The sequence below is a fragment of the Oculina patagonica genome, chromosome 8 (genome assembly GCF_052425735.1).
Source record: "Oculina patagonica isolate OP01 chromosome 8, crgOcupat, whole genome shotgun sequence".
Classification (NCBI taxonomy): domain Eukaryota; kingdom Metazoa; phylum Cnidaria; class Anthozoa; order Scleractinia; family Oculinidae; genus Oculina; species Oculina patagonica.
The window spans coordinates 5,957,083-5,981,564 of NC_135765.1; the positions used below are offsets into that span (position 1 = coordinate 5,957,083).

At 38.7% G+C, this 24,482-nt stretch overlaps 1 protein-coding gene across 1 annotated transcript in view; it reads left to right on the forward strand.

Moving 5' to 3' along the window:
* The first annotated feature begins 1,340 nt into the window (after positions 1–1,340).
* Positions 1,341–24,482, forward strand: part of LOC144663361 (DNA polymerase epsilon catalytic subunit A-like) — a 53,666-nt gene continuing 30,524 nt past the window's right edge. Inside the window, exons 1-24 of the mRNA XM_078524270.1 lie at positions 1,341–1,736; positions 1,917–2,049; positions 2,841–2,921; positions 3,533–3,577; positions 3,997–4,089; positions 5,763–5,842; positions 6,390–6,539; positions 6,992–7,046; positions 7,536–7,613; positions 8,133–8,240; positions 8,502–8,612; positions 9,129–9,214; positions 9,651–9,706; positions 10,181–10,244; positions 11,173–11,233; positions 12,263–12,334; positions 12,456–12,569; positions 14,216–14,308; positions 14,871–14,990; positions 15,643–15,750; positions 16,727–16,855; positions 17,131–17,233; positions 22,505–22,651; positions 23,536–23,681. Of these exons, the coding sequence (XP_078380396.1) occupies positions 1,657–1,736; positions 1,917–2,049; positions 2,841–2,921; positions 3,533–3,577; positions 3,997–4,089; positions 5,763–5,842; positions 6,390–6,539; positions 6,992–7,046; positions 7,536–7,613; positions 8,133–8,240; positions 8,502–8,612; positions 9,129–9,214; positions 9,651–9,706; positions 10,181–10,244; positions 11,173–11,233; positions 12,263–12,334; positions 12,456–12,569; positions 14,216–14,308; positions 14,871–14,990; positions 15,643–15,750; positions 16,727–16,855; positions 17,131–17,233; positions 22,505–22,651; positions 23,536–23,681 (2,313 nt within the window). The 5' untranslated portion in view covers positions 1,341–1,656. The remainder of the gene's footprint in view (positions 1,737–1,916; positions 2,050–2,840; positions 2,922–3,532; positions 3,578–3,996; positions 4,090–5,762; positions 5,843–6,389; positions 6,540–6,991; positions 7,047–7,535; positions 7,614–8,132; positions 8,241–8,501; positions 8,613–9,128; positions 9,215–9,650; positions 9,707–10,180; positions 10,245–11,172; positions 11,234–12,262; positions 12,335–12,455; positions 12,570–14,215; positions 14,309–14,870; positions 14,991–15,642; positions 15,751–16,726; positions 16,856–17,130; positions 17,234–22,504; positions 22,652–23,535; positions 23,682–24,482) is intronic.

The window sequence follows — 24,482 nt, forward strand, 5'->3', positions numbered from 1 at the left end:
CCATGCTTCGATCTACTGATATCGTAATAAATCAGAGCTACAGATCAACTGGAATGATATATCCCAGATTCTCAACCCAGAAGGTCAAGTCTGTTTTGTTTTCTCTTCGCCTGAAGCCATTCCTTCTTACACTCCTTGTAGGCCTTAAAATACTCCCCGCACTTGCTGTAGTCGTAGCCATTGTCAGTCATGCACTTGTGCGACGCATCCATAGCTTCTTTACACGTAAATCCATCGAAAAATCTGTGAGCGTTTGGATTCATGCCCGGAGTATGGCCTTGGAATTTTGGACCACTCATCTTTGACGATGGCGTCTCTCCAGGCGTAGTCAATCGATAAACCGATAATCGATAACAATCAATAGCAATCGATATCAATCGAAGATTGATATCGATTTCCGATACCACTCGATAGGAATCGATAAAGAAAAAAAGTTGTGAGTTCGATTGACATCGGAAATCGATAAGGATTGGTTTATCGATTATTATTGATTGTTATCGATTTTTATCGGAAGTTATTTATGTCAATTCCTACATGTTAAACATGGACACAATATTGTTTTACGGGTCTATTGAGTCCTTCAATCGTGGATATGTAATGCAACTATTGCTAAGCTTGTACTATAAAAAGAACAAGAACAATATTGATCTCCAGCGCGATTCAATATTAGAAGAAGTTGCGACCAAAGTAGCGGTGCGCAACCCTCTAGTCTCGCTATAACAACATCATAAATACATTGTATGAAGTAAAAAGATGGAATCGTTCGGGAGGGCTACAATGTCCGTGCATATATAGGATCGAGTTGAACTTTCACCAACGCAAGAACGTCATATTATGGAGATGCAATCGACAGCGCTCTGAGCGCTGCCTGGGTTGAATAGACTAGTTAAAATATTTTAAAACCCCCAAACCACGAGAATCTTGATGAACATTCTGCCTGGACCCCAGACTGGACTTTGGCAGGACTAGATGCTGAATTAGTAAAATGTTTTACCATGTTGAACGCCGGTCTCGTGTTGTTTTACTAAATAGTAACGCCATCTTTAGAATATGTTTCAAACGAATACACCTCCAGAGGCTCTTTGGGATTAGTGATTGTTATCGATTACTCAATCGATAACAGTCGATAATAATTTTTTTTCTGTGAGTTCGATTGTTATCGATTACCGATTTCAATCGATATCAATCGGTGATTGATATCGATAGATATCGATTGTATCGATTGATTTCCGATATCGATTTCTATCGATTGACTACGCCTGGCGTCTCTGGATTGAGTAAAATCGCAACGTTTGGTCGCAGAAATGGCTCTCGTACTGACCAAAAAGATAAGTTAAGTCTAAGACAGTTTCAAACCAAGAGTAAGATCTTTAAATCCACGTTGTTTTGACATTTATAAACTCGCCTTGATCAAACATTCTCCTGATCAAACATTCTCTCGAGATTGCGTGACCAAAACATGCCTTGATTTCGGATAGCGGTTAACCTTGCAAGCGAATGCGCTCTGCGCAGTTCTGTTTCCCGCCAAAAAATTAAAATGCGACAAGTTCGCGGTTGAGTTCTCGATCGCGAGTTATAACGGAACAGTTATCTTTATTTTTCTCGGTTCTTTACCATGAAAAAATAGATCGTTGAGGAAACTTTGTGAAAGCAGCCATGGTTCTTCTGAACAGTGGCAAAAGAAAGAAAGGAGATGGCGAGGAAAGCGAAGGAAACAGTTCTCGATCGCGCTCAAGGTGAGCTACTCCATCTTGGATTTTGTATGATAAAAAACTTTGTGTACTGTACATTTCAAATCTGTCTCTTTCGCAGTTCATTGAAATTTTGATTGATTATTTTAATGTTCTAATACATTGAAGTAGAGATTGATGTTGATTAACGACTTTCTTTTTGTGTCGATTGTCCACTTTTCCTAGGCCTGATGAAGGAAGCTCGACGGAGGCGAGAGTTCTTAGGATTCAGTCGAACGACACACTCGATGTTAAGTATGGGTTTGATCGCTACAAAGATCCAGTTGATAGGCTAGGATGGCTTATCAACATGCACCCAGTAAGTCAAACCTAAACTTTAAAGACACATTTCTGTCGGAGAAGTTTTGAAAGAGAATATAAGGCAACTTACACTCTTAAACTAGAAATCTTATTTTAAGAACAAAATTATTCTCAAAACAAATCGCGAATTAAGGACCTTCGTCTTAGCAAATTCTTAAATAAAAAAACGGTCACCTTAAATCAAGAACAACCTTCTTAAAATAACAAATTACCTTTATTTAAGCTAAGAAAAAGATTTTAATTTAAAATTTCAGAGTGTTACCACCGCTCTTGGCATCAGGCCAGGTCAGGTTTTAATTTAATTGCTTACCCTTCCTTTCAGTAAGGTTAAGTCTAAGTACGAGCCTAGTCGCCCATCAGGCCGGAACTTATCGCGGTTTCAGTAGCATGAATCGACTAGGAGTATTTCTACTCCCCCCTGGATGGGATGCTAGTCCATCGCAGGGTTACCCCCAGCATTAAATTCGCCGATACCCATTTATACACCTGGTGGAGAGAGGCACTATGAGCGTAAAGTGTCTTTCCCAAGAACACAACACAATGAACCTGGCCAGGGCTCGAACCCAGATGGTTCGATCCGGAGTCCAGCGCACTAACCATTAGACCACCGTGCCTCTCCCGAGTTGTATAAAGAATTTGATGTACAGCATTTTCTAGTTGATGGTATTCTTTATTCTTTATTCTCATCAAATGTCGTACTGGGCAGTGCTGTAATATTGTTAAAAGAATTTTGTTTTAAACTTTTTGAAAATTGATTCTTGTCATAATTTTTCCTTTTACTTTAACCAGACAGAGATCATTGATGATGACAAGAAGTTGGTCAGTGCTGTGGATCTTTATTTCATTCAAGATGATGGAGGACGTTTCAGGGTGAGAACTAAGCCTTTGTTTACACTTGGTGCTTGGGTACCTGGTCTTCCCAGGCACCAAGTGTAAACACAGTTTTTTTAGACCTCATGCAAATTTAACAATTAGATAGCTGGGTCTCAAGGTTGAGACAGTGTCCTTAAGCACCAGACCAGCGCAATGGGCACCAGTCTGTAGAGCAAGGGGGGGGGGGAGTGGGGATGGTGCAGTGGTGAGAGCGTTTGCCTCCCACCAATGTGGCCCTGGGTTGAGTTTGTTGTTGGTTCTCGTCCTCCTTCTGAGGGTTTTTCTCCGGGTTCTCCGGTTTTCCTCCCTCCACAAAAATCAACACTGCTAAATTCCAAGTCAATCAGGACAGTGGACGAAGGGCCACCCTGTGGAAGTGCCACTGCAAATTCCCATTTATTTTTTATTTTATATATTTTACCTATCCATATATCCTTCTTTTCAAAATACTTGTAATAATGTCGAGGGGTAATTTTGGAATTGGGTTTCAGTAGTCTCAGGGTGTGAAAAAAAGCAAAAAAACAAAAAAGTAAAATTGCATGGGATTTTTTGGAGCTCAAGGACTGAATGTTCAGCGTTAACAGTGATGCATTCTTTGTTATTTTCAGGTGCCATTGCCTTACAAACCTTATTTCTACATTCTTGCAAAGAAAGTAAGTACCGGTATGCTATACTAGCTATTAGTTAATATTATTTATAACACAATTAATTCTGATTGATTGTGTTACAATATTTTGTTTATTAAGACTGATTCCACTGAAAGTTTGAGCAATGAGTGCAAAAATTAAGTACCAAAAATCTGCTCATAACACAGCAACATTTTGTATACAACTTAAAAGATCTTACTGAAATTCATTTGTCTTAGTGACCCCGTAATTAAATTCTAAAGCATTCTCGAGAAAAATTAAAGTCAGGTTACTGTAAAAAAAATTATGCAGGGGACATAATGACCAATGAATCAGTAGATTATGTTTGTGTAAGCTTTCCCTAAGGAAAAAAAATTATCTTGTTGATGAGTGCATGTTTAAGTAATTTTAATGCTTAGTTTGACTGATTTCTCCCCAAATTTCAGGATACTGATCGTGAAGTGGCAACATTCTTGAACAGAAAGTTTGGAGGATTGATATCAAGTATTGAAACAGTTGCAAAAGAAGATCTGGATTTGGTAAGGCTAAAATAGCATAGTGTAGCAATCTTTTGTTCCAATAATAATCAGTGTTCTCCTTATCAGGCGGTAACCGGTAAAATTTACCGCTTGTAACACGACGCTTTACCGCCTAGAACCGCTTAGAAATCTTGAAAATTCAACAGGTAAATAACAAAGTAACGCCACTCGTTTCACCTTCGTAGTCATGATCGAAAATATAAAATAACAGATTGAAAATAAACAGCGACAAATGCAATATTCATTTACGATCTTGTGCTAGTGTTCAACATTCTTTATTTTCCTTCGCTTTCTGAATCTCTGACGACTGAGAGCTGATACCTATCAAAGAAAGAGCAAGTTTTGCTGCTCTTTCTCACTTCTCGGCAAGTGCACATCTGTTGTTGCACAGTTTCCACGATCGATTCCACAATAAGGCCGGTGCAATCCTTGCTTTTCTTTTTACTTTGTCCGTTGAAAATGAAAACAATCACAAAGGCAAAGAGGTAAAAATAATTTCAGAAGTGAGAGATATTACTTACATATAATAGTTCAGTTTTCAAAAACATGCAAAATGCAGAAAATAGTTGATAGTTGCTTAGTTGACCGTAGCTGACGCGTGGTGAAGACAAAGGCAGCTTTCGTTGTCAAATTCTTCTTTAAAACAAAATCCAGACGACAGGTTAAAAGAAGCATTCAGAATACAACTTTTCAACAACAACGTTGCGACTGCTGAGTATTCGAAGCAAAGAAAAAAAGAGCTGCAGCGATTCGTAGCAAAGACGAAACAGGACAGTCGATTCTTCAAGTAGTACGTCATGTAAGCGGCAGCAAATGTATCCCCTTAAAACAACGGAAGATAATTTTATGCAATTTTTTCTTAGGCTGCATAGCAGGCGAAAGAGGTCTGTAAGGCCAGAATAAAGTTGCCATGAAATTAAATTCGACCAGCATTTGGACAACATTCTGCTCCATGTAGGTAAACTAGAAAACGGCTGGGATTTACCAGAATATCTTTACCGGTTTAAAACGTTTTCTTACCTACTGTGCTGAAAACTAGGGAGAACCCTGATAATAATTATTATTATACATTAGAATTACTTTGAAACATGTGATTGGTCGAGAGCATTCAGTCAATATACAGTAGCATGTGAACTTGACATGATAACCGAATATCTGCAGCAGATATTGGGTTATCATGTCGAGTTCAAAGTCCGCCTAGTTTCCCAGCCCCTCGTCCGTGTAGAAATATGGCTGAGCGATTCGCTTCCGTTTCTGAAGAGGAATTGAAAGTTTTGATCGGGAATAAAGATTCTAAAAACACCAAGAGAACAACAAAAACAAATGTAAAAATTCTGAATGGCTTTTTGAGGGAGAAGAACCTGAAGGAACCACAAGTTAAAACCGCTTTGGCCAAGGTTCTGTCGAAGTTTTACGCTGGCGCTAGAAAAAGTGATGGCAAATTGAAAACGTATAATAAAACAATTATTGAATTCGGTTTTTGCATGATATCGTGAATTATCAAAACCTCGTGTCTTTGTTATCTGCCGAAGCCGAAGGCTGAGGCAGATAACAGACCTCGGTTTTGATAATTCACGATATCATGCTCAAACTCATCCAATAATTGCTTATTATTGTTCAAATATTCTTTAAACAAGAAAAATAACTACAGTATTGTTCCTTTTTAATATTAGAACAACCACCTTGTTGGACTGAAAAGAAATTACATCAAGTTATCATTTCTTACTGTGAATGACTTGATGAAAGTTAAGAGGTGAGACTGTGAAAAAATTGAATCATGTTGTGTGGCATTTAGTATGACATGGGAGGGCACTGTCGCCTTATGGTTAATGTATTAGATTCTTCATATTAACAGGCCCAGCTCATAAAAGGGGGGAGGAGGATGATTATATGGCATTCTTGGGCATGATAGGTTACTCCTACAGTTCCCATCTCCATCTGGTACTAGAAAATTGTTGAAGCAATCCGACAAATGTTGAAGATAATTCTGATCTTGCATAATATCGTAAAGATCTTTTACATCCCTGCAAAGATCCTTCAGATCCCTGAAAGAATCCTCAAAGATCTTGCAAGATCCTTTTGGGTTTCTGTTCAAATCCTTACAAATCATAGAAAATCTCAATGTTTCTTACAATGAAATCTCTTTGCAAGGATCTTTGCTTGACCTTCGCTAAGACATTTGTAGGAGCTTGCAACATCACTACAAATAAGAAACATGATGATGACGACGATAATAATGATGATTGTTAAGTCTTCTTGTGATATTGTTATCATTCACAATGCATTTGTTTTGTCTCAAGGGAAATCATGCCAGCTGTCCGTAAGAACAAAGAACAGGCCAAGACAAATGCAGCTTACAACATTGTTATGGGTGCAGATATGAACGAGGAGGAAATGATTGCAGCTAACAGAAGAAATGCTGATCAAATGGCAAATGTTATTGATATCAGGTAACAACATTTCCACAATGGGAACACCAATTTCTTTGGAATATCTTTGCTGTGATGGGCAAACCAGACACCCTTAAGTTTGTTGGTTGACTAAGGAACAAACATTTTCCTAGACAAATTCAATTTGCCACTTGGTGCAAAAACATGTCTTCTTCACCATCAAACTTGTGATTTTTCATAAACTGCCAAAGTTTTGTCAGCAAAGTCATGTATATTTTACCTTTAAGAACCTTTGAAAGTATCATGACAAATCAGTTAATATTGTTGACAAACAAAAATGCAAGTGACTCATTTTAATTTGTTACATCTCTCATTGCTCCTACGCTGACTGGCTGCTTTTGACCTTGCCGCCAGGAGCGATGAGAGGTGGATGTATTTGCTGGCTTCAGTCTTGAATGCTTGTGGTTCATTGCAAAGAGTAAATATACTAAAAGTGCATTTTATTTTATTAGGGAATATGATGTGCCCTACCATGTAAGAGCAGCCATTGATCTCAAGATTTTTGTGGTAAGTGTAAAAAGTACTGACTATGGTCATACACATTTAATTTTATCCTTAAACCAGGGCTGCAAAAAATTTTTTCTTACAGTACTGCTCAATATGTAAACCTGCTAATCTTATGCGTTGTTAATGCAGAACATTGGTGTTTGCACTGGAAAGCAAAAGAAAAAGTTGTTCGGACATTCTGTCCGACCACAGTTGGAATTTCATTGGACATTGGGAAATTGTGGTCAGCCAGTGTCCGATGTTCGACTGTTATTTGCAGCTCTGTTAAACAGTTTCAGGCTGTTTAAGTTTCAAGATTTGAGTATAAATTTAATCATTGCCATAATTTCCTTTACTTTAGTTGTCATACGTATAGTTTGAGAGTTGTTGATTTTTTTCAATTCTCATCACTTGTTTGTTTGACCATGCAATGTCAATGTTACAAGGCAAAATTAGATGTGTTAATTACTTTTGTTTGTAATTCCTGAGTGACGTTTTGTTGTCAAACAGGGTCACTGGTACAATGTGAAAGTTCGTGGTGGGATTCATGCTGAGATTAGCAGGAGAGATGACCTGTTGGACAGACCAGTAAGCAAAATGCTATTTGAGCTGTCACCTTGTTCTATTCAGGCTACTCATGCAGACATCTACTTATTACAAGGTTAAGGTTCAGATTGTTCCAATCTGTTCCAATCCAATGGGTGGAGGAAGTGGGGGAGTCAAGTGGCTGATCAGTACCTGCACTTATCCCTAGATCTGGTTTCAGTTCACTACCTGTGCGCAAAGAAAGGTCCTGCTCAATATATAGCCCCGGGGTTGTGGATTTTTCTGTTGAGCTTGTGGATTTTATTCATTAGGCTTGCACAAAATGGTTTTAAATTGGCTAAAGGGCAAGCTTGAAAACCCATTTTCTTTGCACCGTGGGCACTGTGAGATTAAGGAACTCAGCCACTTGGCTTTGACCTGGTCCCCTTGATTTGGAGTCCAACATAAATTATCCGACAACATTTTTTACGATAAATTATCCGTTAGGCCCCTATGTTTCCTACCAACATGTATGGGTTTTGTAAAGTATTACCGGTAATATTTTTTTATCTTTCCCTTCAGGAACCTGTTATACTGGCATTTGATATAGAGACTACTAAACTGCCGCTCAAATTTCCTGACTCCAGCACAGACTCCATTATGATGATTTCTTACATGATTGATGGCCAGGTAAGAATCATGTTTTATTAATCGAACAAACTTTTGTAAAGGTATTGTCAGTGCATTGCTTGTGAGAGCTTTTTATTGAATGTATTGGAAGACGATAGTTTACTCTCACTGGTACTTTACTACTCTGTGGATGCCAGATTCTGTTACTGTCGTGGAGTACCTGCTATTTGCATTACAGGCAGTAAATAGAGTGGTGGCAGGGGGGGGCGGGGGAGGTGAAAAAAATAGTTGTTCTTACATACATCCTTGTACTCTTTACAGGGCTATTTGATCATTAACAGAGAAATAGTTTCTGAAGACATAGAAGATTTTGAGTACACACCAAAACCTGAGTATGAAGGACAGTTTACAGTTATAAATGAGCCAGATGAGGTAAGAAGTGTATTGTATTATATTGTATACATATTACACTATTGTTGATGTTACTACTTGTGGGTTACAGTGTACGTTTATTCAATTCAGATAATGCTTGCAAGTATTATAAATATATGTTACAGGTCAAATTTAAATTCAAGTTAAATTTTTTTTTAACCTAGGTTATTTTTTTCAACCTAGGTAAAAATTTATTTTTATTATTAGGGTTAGGGTTTAGATTGGAGTCATATATGTTTAAAAAAATTGTGAGTCATCCAACATTTTCCTATGTGGCGAAATGGATAAGAGGTTGGACAGCAAATCTGAAGGATTTGGGGGGTTGTATAACAGCAGATGGTAGGGGAGGGTAAGTAAGGATGGTGAAAGGGGGGTTCAGAGACAGTGAGGGAGGGGAGGTGTTTTAATTTTCTACTTATTAACCTAGTATAAAAAAAAATAGGTTAAAAACAAATAACCTAGGTTGAAAAATTTGACCTGTAACATATACACTGTATTATTTTGTTTTTTTTGCAGTCAACCCTCATACAGCGTTTCTTTGAGCACATTCTTGAAGTCAAACCAAACATCTTTGTAACATACAATGGAGATTCTTTTGATTGGTAAGAATTTCTCATAATTATCATTACAATATATAATTATAATGGGCTACCTGCAAAGGGACTAAGATCTACACTTCAAGTTTCAATAAGAATTTAAAAAGATAATAAACGTTGTTATGCTGGAAGGCCAGTCAGCACAACTGCAAACAAAAGGCTGGTCGTGCCCTGGAATCCAGAGAAACAAAAAGTTTTAATAAACTAGCTACTGGCAGGAGGCTTTCCAGTCAGCAAGACAGAGGAGTTTACCTAGAGATTACTGAGAATGAATATTGTAAAGACAAGATGGCATGCTTAACGATTACAAGGCCATCAAGTTGCCAGACTCTCCCCTGTGTTTCAATCAGTTGGTGCTTGTTTTACCATGTGAGCTTATCATGATCAGTCACTCTTCTTAGAATGCTGCAGTATTTAATTCTCACTGTATTGTCCTCTGTAGGCCATTTGTTGAGGCCCGTGCAGCTCACCATGGTATCAGCATGTATGATGAAATTGGTGAGTAACAAAATAACTGCAAGCAAAAGCAATAAACATACTCAGACAGAAGCCTTTTACCAGATCCCTTTGGTAGTTTTAGGATACAACCGCTGCCTGGTTAGCTGAGTTGTAGGGTGCCAGTCTGCAGAGTCAGGGGTTTGATTCCTTGTTGTACCATCACTGAGGGTCCAAATGCCCTGCAGTCAGTGCCTCCTTTCGTCTTGTGAAAACATGTGAGCTCACCTCATTCCCTCTCTCCTTGATGTTATTGGAAAAGTAAAGCCTGTTTGTGGTGAAGTTTTGTAACCAAATAGTTAGACTGGACTATTTGGTAAAATGGCTGTCATGTCTTAAGAAAATAAGGGCACAATTATCACTAAAGCTCTTAATGAATCTTCACGTTTGCTGTACCTTGATGAGCTTCCGGTATTCCTGCAGCATAGTCCTGCTTTTGAATCTTTAAATCCATCTATTTTGTAAATTATTTTCTAGGTTTCGTGGCTGATGCACAAGGAGAGTACAAGAGCAGGCCATCAATCCACATGGATGCTTTCAGGTAATTCCTGTTGGTGATCAGCATCTGATTTCTCGACACAATATCAATACATTGGCAAGCAGAAAAGTGACAAGAATAAAGACAATAATCAGACATTGCCTTGAATTACCAAACTGTCAAGCGAACATCAAAAGAAAATGGACGGAATTCAGCATTTGTTAAAAGGAGGGGTCATCACAAAGTGCAAGGCAGCAAGGCATGCGATCCATTCTGGTTAGCCTACGTAGCACTTTGGTTAGCCTAAATGGCACTACCCTTAGCCTAAATAGCACTCTAGTTAGCCTACAGTTAGCTTAGGTATGTTGCGGTTAGCCTTTTTATTTGGAGTAGGGATTTCTGCCTCACATGCATTACTGTCTTGTCTTGCATGTCTGGCTGCTTGGCCTCGCTCTCCTCGCACGCCTCACTGCCTCGCACATTTGTAAGACTCTAAAAGGAGTAAAGTGGCCCAGCTAATGGGTAGTGTGGTGGACTGGGGAGCAAGAAGTCTCAGTTCAAGCTTGGTTAGGGTCCTAGATATGTTTAGTTGTGTTCTGGACAGGAAAACCTTTAAAGGGCCCCTCTCCATCTAGGAGTATAGATGGCTAGCAGCAATTGTTATCGGTAACATAATGTAAATGTTGGGGTTACATGCACTGGACAAGTACTCCATCAGCATGAGCTCAGTTCATAATACTTATATTCACATAATCTTACAGAGACTGGAAAAAACCTTTTTTGAAGTTCTGTCACATGTATGAGCCATCTTGTACCCCTGATTGTAACTAATTTCAACCTTACTGGCAGTATCCAGAAAGCAGAATTCATAAAAATATTTTTTAGTTTTCTAAAGGACTAGATTGGTTTCAACAATGATCCTGTGTTATATTTGTCAGTGTATAATGTGTTCGTTGACACATCATGATCAGTTATTTTGTTTTGTCTATAGATGGGTAAAGAGAGACAGTTATCTTCCTGTTGGAAGTCAAAACCTAAAAGCCACCACTAAAGTAAGGAATTTTCTTTATACAACACACATTCTTATTGGTTGACTAATACCGGTAGCTCTTATGTACGTTTACATCAGACTGGTTAGTTTCACCACCAAGCCTCACTTTCAAAGTGCAAGCTTGTAATTATTTTTTTAACAGTCGAATTCACAAAGCAGCAAAGATAAAAAGAATACCCACATGAAAACTGCATTGAAGGTTGCAGAGGGTTGAGAATAATTTGCGTAAATGAGGCTTAGTAGTGATTTTTGAGCCTATGATGTTATCATGCATAAGGCCTTTTTATGTGTACTTATCGGCCAGATTTGTCACAGGCGGCCCAAGCTCTCTCTCAGATTACCTTTGGACGTGACTCTTGCTTACGAGCGGTGTTGTGTTACAAAGATTCGATTTATAAGGGTTTGTATGGGAAACAACGGTTTTGCTTTAAAAGTAAAAAAAAATGTATATTTTGTGAATAAAGTTGACTTACCCTGATTCGTTGTTTCATTCTTTGTTGTCTGCCAGCTTCTCAGGTCGATACAACGCGTTTTCGGCGAGTTATCGTTTTTTAGGTGTTCCACTGCTAAAATATACCTAAAAAACGATAACTCGCCGAAAACGCGTTGTATCGACCTGAGAAGCTGGCAGACAACAAAGAATGAAACAACGAATCAGGGTAAGTCAACTTTATTCACAAAATATACATTTTTTTTTACTTTTAAAGCAAAACCGTTGTTTCCCATACAAACCCTTATAAATCGAATCTTTGTAACACAACACCGCTCGTAAGCAAGAGTCACGTCCAAAGGTAATCTGATAGAGAGCTTGGGCCGCCTGTGGATTTGTTGGGCATAACAAATCAAGAAGGAAATTGATGCTTACTGATCTGCTTATGTCTGTGACTCAAGTTGACTGATTTGAAAAAAAGAAATTATGGCAGCTGTTGTTTGGTACTTGATATCTCCTTTGTTGTGTTATTTATTACTCTGTGGAAGCTCTTCCAATAAAGCCGTTATTATTATTATTATTATTATTATTATTTTCCAGGCCAAGCTACGGTATGATCCTATTGAACTGGATCCTGAGGACATGTGCCGCATGGCTAGTGAACAACCCCAGGTAATATCAGAATGTTGTTCTCTCCGGCTCACTGACATCAAAATAATGTTCTCACGTCTTTTTGGTATGTGGACATATCATTGCTATTTATGTTTTTGTTTTTGTTATTTCAACTTTCCAGGAATTGGCTAATTACTCAGTATCTGATGCTGTTGCTACTTATTACCTTTACATGAAGTATGTCCATCCTTTCATCTTTGCATTGTGCACCATTATTCCAATGGAACCAGATGAGGTGAGAAGAACATGACTTTAATATTATACCACAATACATACTGTTCATCAGTCTAACGATTGGCTGGCTGTGACATATTTTCCAATTTACCGTCAGGCTCGGCTCTTTTTCTGCAAGGGTTGTTCGGGGTTGAAAATTCTTGAATTCCAACTTGCCCTTTGAAACACCTCTCAAATGTTGTTTGCCAGAAACAGTTACGTGCCTGGTTAAGTTTACTGTTTTTGTTTAAAAAATCATCATTTGTCTGTCTGGCAAGTGAAAAGGAATAGTTAATTGCCCTATAGGAAAATATTCTCTCCTGAATACACCGAATGCAAATATGGCGGACCACTCGGTCGGTGCCTGGGACGAGCTTCATTAAAGCGAGGCTAGTCAGGCTTCGGTGTTTTGTTTTGACAATGCTTTCGTACAAAAGTCTTACTTATTCGTCGATCTGGTGTGTTTCTTTTTGACGCCTACGAGTTGCTGTGTTTTCTGAATGCCAAAAGAAGTGATAGAAGTGTTCACCGTTTGCCTCTAAGGGAAAACGTGGATCAATGCAATTCGTTGAGACGAAATAAAGGAGTTCGCGATCGCCGCGGGAACTATTGAGGTTTGTTCGCCACATTTCAGGTTCAAAGATCTTGGAAAATTCGTTTAAATGACGAGCTTATGTGGTGTCTGGTGGTGTTCCAGCACGAGTTGCATGGCCAGTGCCTTCCCCAAGGTAAAGAAAAGCTCCACATCCAAGACATCTTCTGTTTCAAAAGAAGTTGTTCATGTCCGGCTTTGTTTACGTCCGATCCACTCGCACGGAATCGCACGATTAAATACTAACCAAGTGAATGAAATTCAACTGCCCCATCAGTTTAAGCTTGTGAAAGCATTGAGCCAAATAAGAACGACTTGGAGCTAAATGTGATCGCTTACACATTTTCTAAAATCTTCTAACCTGAAATGTAGCGAACGAACTATATAAAATGTTCCCGCGGCGATCATGAACTCCTTTCTTTCGTCTCAACGAATTGCATCGATCCAATTTTTCCCTTAGAGGCAAACAGTGAACACTTCTATCACTTTTCGTGGCAGTCAGAAACACAGCAACTCGTACGAACAGCGAAACGAAACACATCAGATCGATGAATAAGCAAGACTTTTGTAGGAAAGCATTGTCAAAACAAAACACCGAAGCCTGACTAGCCTCGCTTTCATGCAGCTCGTCCCAGGTACTGACCGAGTGGTCCGCCATATTTGCATTCGTGTATGACTGGACAGATCTTTTTTAATCCCTGGTCATTTCATCCTTTGAAATCCTGATTGGAGATCCTGACTTGAGACGAGAACATCCTACAGTTTGTGTATAACTTAAGCCTCATTTATTCGTTTCTCTTTTCCTCTCATTTTCAATTTGAATTAGCATACTAGCATGTACTTACAGTTGTTGTAGAGAAGAAACTGTATAAACTTGCCTGTTGTAGTTTATTTGTTGGGTGAATTAGAGGTATTGTGATGAAAGGCAAAGTCCTTCTAACTATTTTGGTCTGTGAAATGTGTACTAACATAACATAACATAACTTTATTATTTCTATAGCGCAAAATCCATGCATATATGATCTAATGCGCTTTGTTATTGATTATTGACCCCATCATTGTAAATCATACTGTAGGTTCTAAGAAAAGGATCAGGAACATTGTGTGAAGCACTTCTGATGGTGCAAGCCTTCCATGCAAACATCATCTATCCCAACAAACAGGAACAGGTCAGTTATATATCTTCTAATAAGCATTTATGTGAAATGTATTCCTGTAGTTGTTTGCCAACTACAAAAAGAAAAGTGCAGTGCAAGTGCAGTGGCCTAATAGTTAGTGTCCTAGGTTAGGCCTGGGGCATTGCTTTGTGTACTTGGGCAAGGCACTTTACTCTCATGGGGTCTCTCTCTACCCAGGTGTATATTAAATGGGAAACTGAATTAAATGGTGTGGGTTATCCTGCGATGGACTACCAACCCATCCAGGGGGAGTACAATTACTCCTATTTGTTTCATGCTACAGAAACCAGAGATAATCGCCAGTCTGGTAGGCCTTGAGACTCAACTAGGTGGTGTTTAACCTTCAAAGGAAATATGGATGCCCAGGAAGGTTGCTACATGCATTAAGAGATGAAGCAAGGACTGCATCCCTTCAACAGTCCCTCTGTGTGAATGATTAGTTTTCTCAAAAAAATGTTGCAAGGATACATTATATTTGTTGCTGTAACTTACCTAATCAATTTAAACTGGTTAATTTCCTCTTTGTTAAAATAGTGATTTGTTTCCTTACCAGGTGTTTAACAAGCTGACCAATGATGGTCATGTTTTGGACTCTGAGACGTATGTTGGAGGCCATGTCGAAGCACTGGAGTCAGGTGTCTTCAGAAGTGACATTCCTTGCAGATTCAGATTGGTGAGTGTAGCAGAATTACAGGGTTCACACGGGTCCTGAAAAAACCTGGAAAGTCCTCGAATTTTATTGTGGCACTTTCCAGGACTGGAAAGTCCTGGAAAAAGACTCAAGTCCTGGAAAGTTCTGGAAATCTGTTAAACTCAAGTAACAACTGAATTCTCAGAAATAACATTATAAGAATTGTATTGCAGACAGTAAGAAGAAATAATATTGAGATCTTGGCAGTGAAGGGGATAATTTTAATTTTGGAGTCCTGGAAAAATCAATCTGAGTCCTTGAAAAGTCCTGGAAATTTTTTTTGTGTAAAAGGGTATGTCCCTTGAAAATAAAAACAAGTAAAACAGGGTTCCGTGGCAGGTTTTAACATCTTAACTAGCTTGTAAGTTTGAGGTTAGTAAAATGTTCTCTGAAACTCCAACTTTTCTGAGTGAATAGCTAACCAGGAGAAACTGAGTTGACTGTAACTTAAGAAAACAAGGGCATCAGCAAGAAGTGTAATTATTTTTTGTAGACACTGTAGAGGGTAACGGCCAGAAACCTACAATTTTAGGTATTTTTGAGCCAAAAATCGAGAATAATTATAAATCACAAACTCAATGTCTACTAAATGTAATGAACCTGTGATTGACATCCATCCTTTCTTTGTGCAAAGGTTCCAGATGCTTTTCAGAAACTGATTGATAATGTGGAAAGCACAATGCGACATGCAATTGTCGAGGAGGAAAATATTCCCATGGAGACTGTTACAAACTTCGATGAGGTTAGTGCATCTCCCAGGGGGGGGGGGGGTACTCCGGCTTGTAAATGACGGGGATGATCGAAGGATTTTTTTGGGTTTGAAATTTTCGATTCCGGGATTTTTTTGGGTTGGAAAATTTGGCAAGTATTTTTTGCGTGACTTTATTTAAATGGGGGATTTCTTTTAGGTATTAAAAACGAACTAAAGTGCTTTGGCGCGGCCTTGGCGTATTTATGGTATGATGAATAACAAACACGAGTGTTCAATTTTTTATGGTTTTCTTTGTGTTATATTATTGCCCCTCCAGGCAATTTAGGGGTTATTTACCAAGGGATTTTTTGGGGGTTATTTTTGGTCCAGGGATTTTTTTGGGTAATGTCGGAAGACTTAGGGATTTTTTTGGGTCCTAAGTCTGCCTCCATTCGATCATCCCTGTCATTTACAAGCCGGAGTACCCCCCTGGGGTGCATCTACATGTACATGTCTGTAAATGATCCTTGGAAACATTGTGGAACCCTTGGCCCTTGTACTATATATCCTCCTGTTTTTGGAAGTAATGTAACTGCAATTGTTTGGAGGTAAAATGACCATCAAATAGTGCTTCAGACCATTTGTTACTAATTCTGGGATCCTGAGATCAAGGACTAAAAAGTGGCTATTTGCTCATCTTCAGCCACAAAAGTTTACTCTTACAGTGCTTCTCTCCACCCCGAGGATAAAATTAATGGCTACCAACAAATAAGAGCCTGGGCAACCAGTCAAAATGCTAGGGAGTGAGGAGGGAAGGAGGGGTGACAACCCACAATGAACTTCTAATCCATTCTGGGAGGACCAACAACTTAAATTACACTATTTGTCATGTATATCATGGAACAGAAACAAGGGCTATCAAAGTGGCATCTGTTCACACACTCTGCTTTAACTTCACCAGAAGTACCGGTACATGAATTCTCTTTTTGTAATTTTTTGGCTAATAGTTATCTTAATTTCTTTTTAGGTTTGCGATGAAATCAAAGACAAGTTGGGGAGTTTACGTGACACTCCTGCAAGACTGGAGAATCCACTGATCTATCATCTTGACGTGGGTGCTATGTACCCTAACATCATTCTCACCAACAGACTTCAGGTAACATTTCAATTTTAGGAATTGTTCATTAATTAGAAATGTTTTGGAAATTGACCTAACTGTTTACTCCTGGCTGCATGTAAAGTAACCCTAATGTAACAATAATTTCCACTGTACATCAAATTAAGCCATTGACTTTCACACAACTTTTCCAACTTTTGTCATGCAAAATTTTGTTGTGATAGTGATCCCTTAAAACATTGGCAATATACATTGAATGACCATGCAAGCAGTTGCTTTATTTATCTAATGGCTTGTTGATGTAATTTTTGTAGCCATCTGCCATGGTAGATGAGGCAACTTGTGCTGCGTGCGATTTCAACAAACCAGGAGCAAGATGCCAGAGAGTGATGAACTGGACGTGGAGAGGAGACTTTAGTATGAAGATAAATTAATTGCTAAAAATTTGTTTTCTTCTTGATTTCTTCTGTTCATCTGTGGCCTTTTCTTCCAGTTAGCCACTACCTCTCTGGAGCCTCTATTTTCATTCACCCGCTGTAAACACAACCTCAATTGTTTTCTAGGGCCAGGGGTATTGTTGTGACCTGTTAGTTATTGTTTTAAGAACCCATATGACATGTCTCGTTCGGAGAGGTTGTAGGTGACCCTTTCCTTCCTGCTTTTCAATATTCAATACTCTTTGATCTTTACATTCAACACTCCCAGACTCTTCCGCTTTCTTGTTCCCAACGTTGTTCTCCCACCCGCCCCTCCCTATTTTTCATGCCTTCCCACCCATTAATCCATATTTTATTGGATAATTCAGTTGATGTGTTGCTTAATTGTCATAGTCTGTAAGATTCGAACTTTGGCCGGCCACCCTACCTCACCGTTTTCGCTGAAATTTGGCATGCAGTCTTGTTTTAGGGTCCTAACTACCAAATGGATATTAAAAAGTTTCAATTCTTTTTATTTTGGAAAATGTCGAGAAGGCCGATTTGAAGCGTCCGTGACGGCCCGCCAACATGGCGGATCGAAGGTGTTCTTGTTACTTCGACACTGAACCTGCCGTCACAGTTTCTCGATCATACTTGGTACAGTTATAAAGAACTATCTTTCTTCTTTCAATTTATCAAAATAGATTCGGCAAATGCTGAGTTTGAATGATCAACGGCCAAAAAGTTCGAAGGTATGTAAATGATGTTTTGAACAGCCTCAAATTTACTACAAAATGAAAGGCTTATAACTCCACTGTTATCTCGATTTAGAACTAGCCAATTGCCATGATCAAAGCTTGTTCATTGGTGAATGGATTCCATTAATAAAAAAATTGAGGAAATGTTACAGTTAAGAATAAAAAATTATAGAACCTCTAGTAAATTGGCCATTTCAGCGCCATTTAAGCGGATCAGCTCATTAACAGCACATAATCGGGAGAAACATGAAAGGGTTACGGTCGTTTAAAATAATCAGTTTTCATGTATTCTATGCTTATCTTAAACAAATACATGATCTTTGCCAAAGATATGGCGATTTTTGAGCGTACGATTGTTTTTCCAAATTTTTATATCGGCGACTTTGTTGTCGAGATTATACGCTGTTGTAATTCAATATTCGTTTCACAAGAACTTCTGTTGCTCGCATTTTCCAAATCGCTGTTTAAAAAATTGCCCATTCCGTAACAGAGTCATTCTTAATTTGTCTTTAAAAATTACTAGGAATGCAAGAATGTCATAGAACGGTTTTATACTAGTGAAAATACATGTCAGACATAACTTCAACTGTTCATGTTATACGGCTGTTTTCACAAATATGCAAATTAACTTCGGAATTCTTAAAGTGCCTATCTTTAACTATTTCACGCTTAAAGATTCCTCTATATCTTTTCGCCTACCTTTTGGCCAAACGAAGTTTTGTGTCTCCAGGCAGAATACGCGTTATCAGCAATGAAAGTCGAAGAGATACAGAAGCTCGAGTAAAATTAAAACTGCTGTGGAATGAACATCGTTTGAGCTTGACGCCTATTTATAGATTGCGCCCCGTTAATTAAGTTTATTTATTTGACGATCAGATAAAAATCAATGAATGATCAGAGTCAAAAAAGTCCATTTCTAAGCACGAAAAACACAGATATTTCTTTCAGAAGCATTTATGCATAGAAATACCGGTTTATTATTGACTGTTGACGTGGTTAAAAAAATACTCGGCTTCCAGCGATAAATCTGCATTTATAATTGTTGGGAGTTTGGGGTGTTTTTTTTGGTGATGTTATTGGGGGGGGGGGAGGGTGGAAGTGGTACCTCCGTATCCTCTTTACATCTCTGACACAGTGGTCTGAATGTTGAACAAAAGAGCTCATCTGTTAATAAGCATAATGCGAGCTGATTTCGAAATAAACATGACTTTACGTTTGTGTCATCAGTAATTTAGCGTTCGAAGAAGGCGTGGCTGAGTCGCGGCAAGAAGAGCGTAATAACAGTGAAGCTAACACATTTTCCTCATTGAATTGAAATGAATGTCGAATCAATCCTTCTTAGGGCAAGTTAAAAAAAAAAAACAGAAACTTTCGTCCAGATTTTTACAATAAAAGAAAGGGTGAGCACTTGGCTGTTTTTGTTATCTCGGACTTTTTTTTATTACAGTCGAACCTCTCCATAAGGACACCTCTCTAATACGGCAACCTCTATTACGGACAACCTCCGATGCCCCGACAAAATTCTCATTTATTTTCTTTAAAAGAATCCCCATAATACGAAACCTCTCTTTTTCGGACAATGGACACTAAATCTCGGCCTCAGGGAACAAATTCATATAACGTAACCTCTTTATATATATTACGGACACTTCGGTGATCAGGTGATGACATTTTGTGTTCGTAATGCAATTTCCTGTTTATGATTTCAAAATCAACAACGTAACGCTTTATTCATCTTAGACCATTTCGGATTTTTGCTTAGTGTTATTTTTTTCTACTTTCAGCTGTCAATAAAGTCAAATAATCGTCATAATGATGACCTCTATAACAGGAACACCTCTGTACTACGGACACTTTGCTCTGTTCCTTATGTGTCCGTGTTAGAGAGGTTCAACTATATTTCCAATTGAATGCTTACTTTACAATTTATCACCCTCCCCTAGGGATAAGTTGAAGTTCATCGGTCAAATATAAATAAATGAAATGTCAGTTGTTGATAAAACAATAACCCATTCCCCCAGTTCGGGGAATGGGTTATTACTGTTCGTCATGCCATGCCACCCCTTTATGTGGGAGCGCCCCGCCTCAATTCACTATAAAAAACCTATGGCCGCCCGGTCCATTTATGTAGTTCTCCGCCAGGTCTTTCAATAGGTAGGTTACGAGCCTAGTGGCCCATCAGGCCAGGCTTATTCTCGTTTCCGCAACGTGAAGCGACTACGAGTATTTTTTACTCCTCCCGGATGGGATGCTAGTCCATCGCAGGGATACCTCCCTTTCCGAACAGCAAAAGATTGACTGGTAATCATTTTTACATCTGGGTGAAGAAAGGGACTATGGGAGTCGAGAGGCTTTCCAAAGAACTTAACGCATTGTCCCCCAAAAGCTCTATCCAGGACTGTTTGGTCCAGAGTCCAGCGCAGTGACCATTGGGCCATCAAGCTTCCCAACCGTGTAAGAAAGTGCAAAAATCCGCTCGTATGAGCCCTGGGGTTGTACAGTTTGGTAAGAAGTGTGGGCTTTTAAATGCGGTAGGTCTTTTATCCATGGGTGGGGTGCGGGTGGGGGGGGGGTGCTGGGCTAAAAGCGAAATGACAAAACTTCTCTAAATGTAGTGTTGCCGCGACTCAGCCACGCCTTCTTCGAACGCTATAATTACTGATGACACAAACGTAAAGTCATGTTTATTTCGAAATCAGCTCGCATTATGCTTATTAACAGATGAGCTCTTTTGTTCAACATTCAGACCACTGTGTCAGAGATGTAAAGAGGATACGGAGGTACCACTTCCACCCCCCCCCCAATAACATCACCAAAAAAAACACCCCAAACTCCCAACAATTATAAATGCAGATTTATCGCTGGAAGCCGAGTATTTTTTTAACCACGTCAACAGTCAATAATAAACCGGTATTTCTATGCATAAATGCTTCTGAAAGAAATATCTGTGTTTTTCGTGCTTAGAAATGGACTTTTTTGACTCTGATCATTCATTGATTTTTATCTGATCGTCAAATAAATAAACTTAATTAACGGGGCGCAATCTATAAATAGGCGTCAAGCTCAAACGATGTTCATTTCACAGCAGTTTTAATTTTACTCGAGCTTCTGTATCTCTTCGACTTTCATTGCTGATAACGCATATTCTGCCTGGAGACACAAAACTTCGTTTGGCCAAAAGGTAGGCGAAAAGATTTAGAGGAATCTTTAAGCGTGAAATAGTTAAAGATAGGCACTTTTAGAATTCCTTAATTTGCATATTTGTGAAAACAGCCGAATAACACGAACAGTTGAAGTTATGTCTGACATGTATTTTCACTAGTATAAAACCGTTCTGACATTCTTGCATTCCTAGTAATTTTTAAAGACAAATTAAGAATGACTCTGTTACGGAATGGGCAATTTCTTAAACAGCGATTTGGAAAATGCGAGCAACAGACGTTCTTGTGAAACGAATATTGAATTACAACAGCGTATAATCTCGACAACAAAGTCGCCGATATAAAAATTTGGAAAAACAATCGTACGCTCAAAAATCGCCATATCTTTGGCAAAGATCATGTATTTGTTTAAGATAAGCATAGAATACATGAAAACTGATTATTTTAAACGACCGTAACCCTTTCATGTTTCTCCCGATTATGTGCTGTTAATGAGCTGATCCGCTTAAATGGCGCTGAAATGGCCAATTTACTAGAGGTTCTATAATTTTTTATTCTTAACTGTAACATTTCCTCAATTTTTTTATTAATGGAATCCATTCACCAATGAACAAGCTTTGATCATGGCAATTGGCTAGTTCTAAATCGAGATAACAGTGGAGTTATAAGCCTTTCATTTTGTAGTAAATTTGAGGCTGTTCAAAACATCATTTACATACCTTCGAACTTTTTGGCCGTTGATCATTCAAACTCAGCATTTGCCGAATCTATTTTGATAAATTGAAAGAAGAAAGATAGTTCTTTATAACTGTACCAAGTATGATCGAGAAACTGTGACGGCAGGTTCAGTGTCGAAGTAACAAGAACACCTTCGATCCGCCATGTTGGCGGGCCGTCACGGACGCTTCAAATCGGCCTTCTCGACATTTTCCAAAATAAAAAGAATTGAAACTTTTTAATATCCATTTGGTAGTTAGGACCCTAAAACAAGACTGCATGCCAAATTTCAGCGAAATCGGTGAGGTACGGTGGCAGCGAACTTTTAAAATAGCTCGAAAGTTATGGAGTATTACACTTAATTAGCATTTATTCATTCACTCTTCTCTCCATCCATCTCATCCATCCCTTTTTGCTCTTTTCTGCTTATTCTTCCATTGGTTTGAACTTTTCTTTCTTCCTGCTCTTATTTTTGTCTACCTCTCTCGCTTCCTTTTACCACACAGCGTTCCATCAATTGTACTTTTACTACTACTTCCTTCTTCCCCTTTCCCACTTAAAATTGACTTTGTTTTAGTTCATTGTTTTCCTTGTGTTACTCAATTTTCATTGTCTTTGTGTCCATTTTTCCCACAGTGCCAGCAAGTCGCAATGAATACCAAACCATCAAACAGCAACTGGAAGTAGAAAAAATTCCTGGCCTTAATCCAGGGGATCCCCCTCGATCATTTCACTCTCTTACCCTTGCTGAACAAGCTCAGATGGAGAAAAAGAGATTACAAGGTATGTTTTGTGCCATAATCCAAACCTGGGTGGGGGCGGGGGACTCACACGTTTTATACCTGGAGGCTTCGCCCAAAGACCCTTTTATATACCATTTTGATAGAAAAGGCCCCCCTTATATCTTTTATTGGACAAAGGTGCCCCTTTCATATACCTACACTTAAAACAGGATGTTTTCTTATCATTTTAATGTAGCACTTGATGTAGCACTTGATACAGCCACAAGTTGCGTCTGTTGGAAATATTAAATTTAAAGGCCTTTTTAAATATCTTAATGACAGATTTCCCTACCCTTTTATATACCTGAAGCCTGAAAAAAGGTACCCCTTTCAGGCGGAGCCTCCCCGTATAGGCCATTTTAGGGAGTACCCCCCAGGAATCCAAAGTTCAAGTGCATTGCACAAGAACACAATGTGACAACCCTAGCATGTGTTCATACATTGTATGTTTCATTCATTTTTTCTTACTGCATCAGAAAAGTTCTAAATAAATGCCGCAAGGAAAGTGAGACATCTATACAGAGATGACCCCAGCCAGACTTGAACCTGGACTTCTTAATCTAGAGTCTAGTATACTCAACCTAGGGTTTTCAAAACAAGCTGGTGACCGCCAGAGTTCCGCTGGCTACTTGATTATATGTCGCCAGATACACTGGTCACAGCAATCAGCTTGCGACAAACAAGCTTGGCGTTGCCAAAGCCACCTGCTCTTCCAGTTGCTAATGCCTACTTCAAAACATAATATTTTTGAAAACCCCTGTCAACCATAGCTTTGCCAAGAACTTGAAGGCTCTTTAAAGGATCTTTAAAGATCTTGGCAACAACTTTGAGGATTCTTGTAGATCTTGGCCTCCTTTGTCCAATTCACTGTCTTTTTATCAACAGATTACTGCCATAAAGCTTACAAAAGAGTGCGTGTGAGCAAAGAAGAAACTCGTAACACCATGATTTGTCAGCGGGAAAACTCATTCTATGTTGACACTGTGCGAGCTTTTCGTGATCGCCGTTATGAATTCAAGGGGTTGCTCAAGGTACCATACTTTCTTCAGTTGGGAATAACTGTCTTGTCATTTTTTCGACTTTTTTGCTTGTTTACAAGCGAAAGTAGGAGAATAGCAGTTATGTAGGGCAAAATTTGGAACATTCTTGTTAACTCTCAAGGGACTTTTTTAATTTCTCAAGGGAATATTTTAATTTCTCAAGGGATTACTTTCCGCTGTGGGTGATCACTTGCGATCTCGTGGAAAAAACTTGACTTGTCACATTTACAAACGTTATATAACAATTTTAAAAGTGACATGTCAGCTTTCTTATCTCAACGCACGTGTGTCTGAAAGGCGATCTATAAAAAGCGTCGCACAAACAATGGATTGCGTAACTAACGCAAGTAAGTAATCACTAGCACTTACATCGTTTAAAAATTACAAACGTCAAAAATAAACCATACCAAAAAACTCGCTCTTTTCAAAGATATTATTGAAGTTAAAACAAATGCAAGAGATGGGGGTTTGATTATTATTTGATAAAAGTTGACACTGGCTAAAATATTTACAGGACGTTTCGGCTACTGCTGTAGCCTTCTTCAGCAATATGTAAATTTAAAATGGCGTCCCTGGTGTTATAGGAATAAAAAACTAAAAAATGCAGAAAAAGGTGATAAGGAATGTACTGAATAAAAAGGGGGTGGAATTCTAAAAACGCGACTAAAAAGGAAGAATAGGGGGTGGTATGCAATTAAAAATTGTTAAGTTTCTTATAAATGTTCGGGAATGCTACGTGTTCATTAATAGCGTTTCCATCTCGGACTGAGTGCCACGCTTCGAGGAAAAGTC